At 57.7% G+C, this 8,668-nt stretch overlaps 1 protein-coding gene across 1 annotated transcript in view; it reads right to left on the bottom strand.

The window, feature by feature from the left end:
- Positions 1 to 4,849: 4,849 nt before the first annotated feature.
- Ahrr (aryl-hydrocarbon receptor repressor) overlaps positions 4,850 to 8,668 on the bottom strand; it is a 55,748-nt gene continuing 51,929 nt past the window's right edge. The window contains exons 8-10 of the mRNA XM_013013821.1: positions 6,775 to 6,836; positions 6,410 to 6,551; positions 4,850 to 5,774 (exon numbers count right to left, since the gene is read on the bottom strand). Coding sequence (XP_012869275.1) covers positions 4,850 to 5,774; positions 6,410 to 6,551; positions 6,775 to 6,836 — 1,129 coding nt within the window. The remainder of the gene's footprint in view (positions 5,775 to 6,409; positions 6,552 to 6,774; positions 6,837 to 8,668) is intronic.

Below are 8,668 nucleotides of genomic sequence, written 5' to 3'. Positions count from 1 at the left end.
GGTCCTGTGGGCGGGCAGGACCGGGTGGACCCCGAGGGGTGCCGGGGGTCCGGTGGGCGGGTCCGGGCGGGCCCCAGGGTGCAGGGCGTCCTGTGGGCAGCGCGCTAGTCCGCGGCCTGCAGGTCAGCGGTGCCCCAGCCTGCGGACAGGTCTAAACGGGGCTGCAGGAGAGCGTGCCCCTGCGCCCTGGGCCCTGCGCCTGCGCCCTGCGCCTCAGCCCGAAGGACGGGCGCTGAGGCCCGCTTTCCTTACAACCATGGAAGAACGAGTCCTTGGCACAAAAGGAGAAGCAAAGCGACACAGGTTTATTGAAGAAGGTGAGCGGAGCCCCCGACAGGCGAGCCCCGGGGAGACGGGTGCAGTAACAGGGTGTCCCTAGGACAGAGCCTGGACACGCGCACGGCCCCTGACAGCTGCCCGACGGACAGCACCCAGGCCCTGAGTTCAAGCCTCAGCACCAACACACACAGCAAAAACGCTGTTGGACAGCCAGGGTCCTTATCGGTCCCCAGACTCGACCAGGCCCCACCCAGCCTGCACAGCTCTCCTGGTGCTGGAGCCCTCACGGCTCCCACGTCTGGGTCTAGTCAGCCCGCTGCTCACATGCACAGCTTTCAAGGGCAGTGCCAATGTGAGGCCCGGGGCATGGACCGAGCCAGGCCACGGACTGCAGCCAGACAGTGCTCACAGCCATGGCGAGGCGACTCCTCGGGCCTGCAGAACCTCTGAGCCAGGCCTTCACCTGCCCTCAGAGGCACAGATGGGTCACACACAATCACAGTCATGGCCAGGCCCAAGGCTAGGGAGGGAAAGACAACTGAGCAATAATCAAAGTCTGTGCTGCACTGTAGCCAACCGGCAAGTAGAGAGGAAGCAAAGGCCCCTTGGCCAAGCCTTGGGTTTTCTATGCCCTGCTCTGAGCTAGCCTGTGGGAGCGTCTGCTGTCCTATGCAGACCTGGCATCCGCCAGGTACACCAGTGTGCACCCAGAAAAACAGCAGAACTGCTGCAGGATGACCAGGTGCACCAGTGTGCACCCAGAAAAACAGCAGAACTGCTGCAGGATGACCAGGTACAGAAACCTGGGTTTCTCACTTCAGTTGGAGTGACCTCCCCTCTTCTGCATGGAGACTAGTCCTCAGGTTCAGCAGTCAGCAGAGCAAACCCAGAGGGGTTTTATGCCCTCCCCCAAAAGAAGTAAACTTGGGATTGCACTGAGGGCACGGATGCAGGTAGGATCTGGGCTGGTTCTGTGAGCAGAAAGGTTGTGCTTAGCCCTGGCATGGACATTGTTAACTGTGCACATTACAGATGTCCACCAAGGAAACAGAATGGTCACAGTTCCCTGACAAGGATTCCAGGGAGGTAGAAGAGGAGAGGAGCGATCATATGTAATGAAAACTGAATAAGTAGAAATATGCTCAAGCTATCAATAATCAGAACAAAAATATGGACTAAAAATAATGTTTATAAAAAAAACATGGAAAACATAAAGAAACAGACAAGTTGGAGCAGTGTGCATTCCCTCTTTGCAGCACTGGGGTGGAGATCTGACCAGGGAGGCCCGGGAAAGCGCCCGGGGGACACCATCAGACAGCTGCATTTGTCAAGAGCTGAAAGAGCAAAGCATCAGCCATAAAGACTTTAGATTGCTATGCTACAATTTTAAATTTTTGTATGACCAAAAGAAAAATATCCTTAAGTGAAAAATCAGAAACAACACCTTGGAATATCTTCAACTGATCTCAGACTGCTACTTAGAATACCACACCAACCCCTAAGGGGAGACAAGCCGTGTAAGGAACTGGCTCTGGGTGAGGAGCGGAGCCTGGGTCCCGGCCTTCCCCACGCCAGCTCTGCACGCCCCCCCCCCGTCTTGGTCCCCAGCGCGTCCTGCTGCCTGTCCTGAGTCACGCTGCCCACTCCTCCCTTCCTTTCCCTTCATCTCTAGTCCCCTTTCTAGTCCCCTGCTTTCAAAAACCTACCACCCGTGGCCCTGGCTGCCCACTCCAGCTCTTTATTGTCGAGTGCCCGTCCCTTCCTGTGGCCTCACCATGCTTGTTCTGGGTTCTGTCCCTGCTCTGTGTTGTACTCAGCAAACACCAATAAAGGAATGGATAACTATGTGGAATACTGTAAAACAAATACTGTTTTGTCCCCTCAGAAGTCCTAACCAGGCGTGGGAGCAGCTCCCTAGGAAGGAAAGGGTGGTAGGACAGAAAGTCCTTTGTGCACGGGCAGATACTGGGCCCGTGGAGGACATTCTGCCCACAGAACTGGGTAGGTACTGAGGTGGATGTGTGGCTGGGGGGCTCAGCCCAGGCAAGGGTCAGCGCCATGGCCAGCAGTGGGAGCTAGCCCGATTCCCTGGGAGTGGGGCCCTGCTTACAGCTGAGGCGTGCCTGACAGCATCCAATCTACAAAGACTGAAAGGAAGGCCAGCCCGTGTTCTATTCACCACAGGAAAGGAAGGCCAGCCCCTGGCAGTCAGCCACCCCTCCTGCACGCCCGTCTCCAAACCTGTGACAGTATGCAGAGCTCTGGGCTCCCTCTCAGCTCTGTCTGGGGTGTTCTGAGGGCACTGGAGTCAGAGGAGCCCAGCAGCCGGCAGCACCACCAAGGGGCTGCATTCCTTCTGGACGGCTGCCCGACTCAGTGGTGAAGCTTTAGCTTGGCACCTCTAAGGAGGTAGGGCAACTGCACTTGGAAAATCAAGTACAGGAAAGACATGTGAAACTCTGGGAAATGCACCGTGTGCATTCGTTTAAAAGTTCACCAGGACAGCCTAGCTACCAGAAACTTCCTTCTTCCAGTAGAAACTGAAAAATATATAAAGTATTGTCTGTGTCAACTCCTCTCAGCCCATCCCACGTGATAGCACTCTACCATTTTTCCTTTTCCAAAGGGTACATACCACAAGCAAGTACAGTTAGTGCTGACAACAAGACCCTGAGAAGTGACCACAGCACACATTTCAAGTCCCACTGCTGCTTTGTACAGCATCCTCAGAGGGTGTATGTCATTGAGCAACAAAACTGAAAAATTGGGAAGATTTTTGCTGCCTTTAGTGCAGGACCACTGCCAGTGTGTACGTCCACACAAGCTGTGCTGCCAGTGTGCACGTCCGCACAGGCTGCCAGTGTGCACGTCCGCGCACTGTTGGCCTCTGCGGCCTGTGCGGGAGGAGCAGGTGTCGCTCTGTGAAGGCAGAGGCTGAGGCTGATTGAGGATAAACACCGATCTCTTCCTGAGAGGGGGTGTGAGGATGGTTAGGGTATTCTTCTGTCACATGCTTGAGCTCCAGCAGGGCGTCCTGCTCAGAAGCTGGTCTCTTAGAGCAGAAAGGAAGGAGAAAGTCTCCACCCCTTGAGAAAGTCTCAAGGTTAAATGTGCAAATATGAGGATCTGGGGATCTATGCTCAGCCAGAGAAATGGGCAAAGGGGGTGTGGGGAGAAGCAAGGGGCTAGGTGCCGGGCGCTGGGCTTCCCTCCTAATTCAGACTTCAGGGAAGGGAGATGGCAGTGGAGGTGGAGATCTGAGGAGGCCTCATGTCTGTGTCAGTGGCACCCAGCACCACCCTTTGGAGGACTTTGTGGGCCAAGAGGGATGGAGAGGCCACAGGGGCCGTGAGTGGTCACTTAGGACCCTGGGCTTGGTGGATAATCTTTCTCAGCCCCATCTCGCTGAAGGCCAGTCCTCCCGAGAGGCAGCAGCAGGGCAGGCAGACCAGGTCCTGCCGACCACACCCACCAGACTGAGATGTGTGAGGCACGGTGCGTCTGCCAACAGCTTTCATGCTGAGCCAGACCTACACCCAGCACCTTGAAGCCGTGAGTCATGAAGAGAAAGTCCTGCTGGAGGCCGTGTGCAGCAGGAGCCAAGGGTCCTGTCTAACAGGCTTCTGCCACATCCAAGGTGCCCGGGGAGGTCACAGACTCCCGCCTGAGGAAGGCCAGCTGCCCAAGCCGGCGGCTGGACGTCCCCCAGCCTTGAGCACGTCGTGGTGCTCCCGCTGCGTGGTGGACACTGAGGTGGCGGAGAGGTTGGTCTGAGCTGCGCCCTGTGACACACCATGTACCCACGCCATCAGCTGTTATTTTGTGGGTACACTGCACCCCCTTTCTGACTTTAATAGACAGTCCTTACAGTTCTCTAAACCCTACTGTATGCCTGTCTCTCTCTGACTCTTCCTGAGCTGGTAGCAGGCCTTTCCTGAAAGCCCCGTGGGCAGCACCTAGCCCCCAGGGAGCACTGCCTCGTCCTTCCCTGACACTGTGGTCTCCAGAGTATGTGCTCAGGAAGCTCGCAGCTATCCTCACAGGTCCACAGAGAACATTAGACAGACAAGCCTCCCCCCCCCCACCCCCTGGGGCAGCTCCAGCTCTGGCCTGGGTATGAACACCTGCTACAGGAGGGAGGAGCTGGAGAGCAGGTACCTGCAGGTTGCCACAGAATGTTCTAGATTCTGCCGGTGAATGGGCTCGCTGCCTCTCTCCTTGGAGAGCTCTGTCTCTGCACGGTGTGCTGCCTGTGCGGTGCTCAACAGCGCCACACAGGAACCGGGAGGCAGCGGCTCTGGAGCAGGGCGCCGTGGCTGTGTGGCCGGAGGGCTGGCCCTCCTGGAACACAGCTGGCTACTGCCTCAAAGAGAAATGCCGTCCTATTTGGACAGACTCGGGCTTGCATGTAAGAACCCCTGAATCCCACACGCTGCACAGAGCCAGCTGCATGCATGTGAGGCGGACGGTGCTTGCTGTCCCCCATCTCAGGGGCTGAGGCGGCCGTGCCGAGGGAGACCTGGAGACGGCGTGGTTTCCTGGAGAGAGGCAGCTGGGGTGGGAGAGGCCCTCAGAGGGGCCAGTGTCCCAGAGGCACTTTGGGGAGCACCTCGGGTACAGCCCCCCGGCCGAGAGACGGCCATGAGAGTGAGTCTAAGGGCTCACACTTGACCACAGGGCCAGCCCCAGGCGCTCTGCAGCCGCAGCCCAGAGGAGGGCTCTGGCCCTCTCTGCGGCCCGGCATGCAGAGGTGGTGGTGGGTCGGCTGCTCCTGGCAGGCACGGGGTGCAGGGTAGGGTGGGGCTAGTTCCCTGCAGGGTCCAGCTGGGGTCCTCCTGTGGGGATGCCCAGGGGGCTGGGTGCAGGCCTGGGGCAGGCCGTCTGGCTCTGTTTTCAGACGTCTCCTGGCCCCACTGGCTCCCAGCCACCCCCTGCTGGGAGGGCAGCCCCCCGCCGCACCCTGCCACCCAGCATCACCTTCCGTCTTGATTGGCACCTCCAGCAGCAGAGGAGTCATTGGCAGGCCGGGCAGGCCGGTGCCCTCCGTGGAGAAGCCTCCAGCCATGAAGCACTGTACCCCAGATCGGGGAAGTCGCGTCCCCAGGCAGCGCTGGGGGACATGACGGGTGGACGGGTACACCTGGGCCTGGGGGACATCCCTCAGGGGCCTGTTCATCTGGCTCCCGTAGGCACTGAGGGGGCTGCCCAGTGAATCGCTGAAGGTAGTAGTCAGGCCAGCGGCACTGGACACGCCCTGGCTGCCCGGGCCGGACACGCAGGAGCTGTGGAGCACAGCATGCGTGGAGTGCAGGTCCTTCTTCCCCGGCTCTGGCCTCGGCCGGCTGCTGTCCTCCCGGACAGGCTCTTCCGTCACCCAGCTCGGATGCCTGGCGGGCGCAGCTGTGTCTGAGTGACGACTGTATCCCTGCCTCTCCCTCTGCCTTGTCACTTTTGCAGACGCACGTGGCACCCTCTCCTGACCTTCTTCCTCATTCCTGCCAAGAAGATGGCCATCAGACAGTAGCAGGGGCCTAGCCTCACCCTGGGGACCTCAGCAGATGCGGCCTGAACTCCAAGGCAGGCCCCGCCACTCCAGCCACACTGGCCTGAGAGTACAGAGCAGGCCCTCTTTTGCCGCTCACCTTCCCGCCCCCAGTGCTTGGGTAAGAAGCTGTACACGCACTCTTTCCTACAGCAGGAAAGTCTCCACAGGGCTAACATGAGCAGGGGGTAAGCTGGAGGGCCAGGCCTGTGTCTGGCCTCGAGACAGGCATCTGTGTGCTGGGAGTCAGTGGCCACAGCGAGACCCTCTGTGCCCGGTCTGGCTATCAAGACCCTGGAGGGCAGGACAAAAGGAGGAGTCGCTGGGCGAGAAAGGCAAGGGGAGTGTCTAGGAGCAGGAGGGCTTCCACGCCACACCATCTGTCCTAAGAGCATCACATTCGATGCTGCCCAAGCCGGGGCCATGTCTGTACACAGAGCAGACAATCAAGTAGCCCAGCTGTTCCCTCGGAGAGTCCAGACTGCATCCAGACCGTCCAGACCTTTCTTCTCCACACATCCATCCTTTACGTTAGTGTCTGAGGTGACTTGACAAGGGACGGAGGCCTGGAAGCCCGCTACTACTTACCCTGCCCTCCGCTTGGGGCTCAGGAGGAAGTCGGAGTTGCCTCTGAAGCACAGGCATGGGACCCTGCCCAGAACCTGGGCCCAGCAGCCACTGTCCAAGTGTGCTCTGAACTCGGTCATGTTGTTTTCTGCGTTGCTCCTTCCTGTGAGGGTTTAGACAGAGGAGAGCTGTCACCATGGGGCTGAGAGACAACTTCTTTCTTGTGGGAAGAATGTCCAATTCCTGAGATCAGTTCCGGACCACGGTAGCTGGCCACCATCTGGTGGCAGAGCCTGGAACGTGTGGGGCTCCTCGGGCAGGGCTCTCCCGGGACAAAGACCTTTTGCCCATTAAGAAAAGATGAGACAGAGAAGTAATAGAGGTACCTGCGAAGAAGCCGGGTTTCCGGTGACGTTCTGATTCACACAGATTTGTGATAGCCTTTGATCTATGAAGAACAGATGGAAGTCAGTGTGGAATGGCCGATGACAGATGCTTTTGAAGTCTAGGGTAAGTTTTGGCAAGTAGGCAAAAGCACACGTGGGCTTTCATCAAGAGGATCCAGAAACAACGAAGGCTCTCACAGTCTTCACCAGGAAAGCCACAGTGACCGGAGTGCACCAAGACGGTTCCCAGTGGACACCTGCCTGCAGAGTGAGCGGACGGCTGCCCTCGCTCAGCTCAGAGCACCTAGAGGGTGCGGCCCTGTCCCCCACATGACATTGTATTTTTGTTGTTGGTCGTGGGGCCTGAACTCGGCCAGGGCAGGCGCTCTACCACGGAGCCACCTTCCCACGTGGCATTCTGCTCCCTTCTATCTTCTTCTTTTTTTTTTTTTTTTGAGCTCTGTACCTGACACTTTTGCTCCTTGGTTAGTGCTCCACCCACTGAGCTGCACCCCAGCCTCCCTTCTGCCCGGACGATCTGTGTGCACAATGAACCACCGGTGTCTGACTGCCGTGCTTGCAAGCCTCTGTGGGAGAGGTGTGACCGTAGCCACAGTAGGCCTCCATCTGGGCCCTGGGAGGGTGAGACTGCAAGATTGAGCTGCATTTCTCATCGTGAACCCCAGGGGGCAGGAGAGGGCGCTCTCCAGGACCCCTCGGCTCCTTGTCAGGTCTGCGGGAGCTTTGGGGAAGGATAAAGCTAAATCAAACTGGGCACCAGTGGATCACATCTGTGCTCTTAACTGCTCAGAAGGCTGAGACCCAGCAAATCATAGCTCAGAGCCAGGTGCTGGAGATTCCATCCTGAAAAAAACAGCAGAGTAGGGCTTGATGTGTGGCCTACGTAGGAGAGTGTCAGCCCTGAGTTCAAATCCCAGCACCACAAAAAGGAAACAAAGTGACAGCAGCTTAAAAGCATAGAAAACTCTGGATGAAGGCAGAGCAGTTCTAAGTGAGTTTGGTTTGACCCGGAGCCCTGCCTGGTGGGGTCCACCCAGTTGCTAGCTGTGGCACCGACCACATCTTATCTTTGTGCCTTTTCCCTGTGGAGCTGTTTTTCCTCGTATCTTAAGAAACAAGGGTGCATCAAATTCATGAACACTTTCCAGAAGTCTATTCCTGGCAGCTTGCTGGTTTAGACGGGGACCGAGTGTTTGGCCCAGAAGCTGCTGTCTCTCGGTATCTGTGAAGCTGTCACAGGATTATGGTTGCAGACCTGTGACACAGAGGGAGAGCAGTGAACAGAGGAAACTTAAGTACAGGACAGACCCTTGGACCACCACTAGAGAGGTCAGAGGGGAGTCGCAGAGTCTTTGGCAGGGTGAAGTCACACCTGCAGAAGACAGCAGTAGCAGCACACTGGCCTTGAATTTGGGAGATGAGAAGATCCATAGAAAAAGCACAGCCAGGTGTGTGGAGCACAGGTGTGTGTGGAGGAGGCACAGGTGTGTGTGGAAGCACAGGTGTGTGTGGAGCACAGGTGTGTGTGGAGGAGGCACAGGTGTGTGTGGAGGCACAGGTGTGTGTGGAGGCACAGGTGTGTGTGGAGGAACAGGTGTGTGTGTGGAGACACAGGTGTGTGTGGAGGCACAGGTGTGTGTGGAGGAACAGGTGTGTGTGTGGAGGCACAGGTGTGTGTGTGGAGGCACAGGTGTGTGTGTGGAGGCACAGGTGTGTGTGTGGAAGCACAGGTGTGTGTGGAGGCACAGGTGTGTGTGGAGGAGGCACAGGTGTGTGTGGAAGCACAGGTGGGTGTGTGGAGGCACAGGTGTGTGTGGAGGCACAGGTGTGTGTGGAGGAGGCACAGGTGTGTGTGGAGGCACAGGTGTGTGTG

Source organism: Dipodomys ordii, unplaced genomic scaffold (genome assembly GCF_000151885.1).
Source record: "Dipodomys ordii isolate 6190 unplaced genomic scaffold, Dord_2.0 Scaffold21, whole genome shotgun sequence".
In the NCBI taxonomy this organism is placed as follows: Eukaryota; Metazoa; Chordata; class Mammalia; order Rodentia; family Heteromyidae; genus Dipodomys; species Dipodomys ordii.
This window is presented reverse-complemented; position numbering and strand designations above follow the sequence as displayed.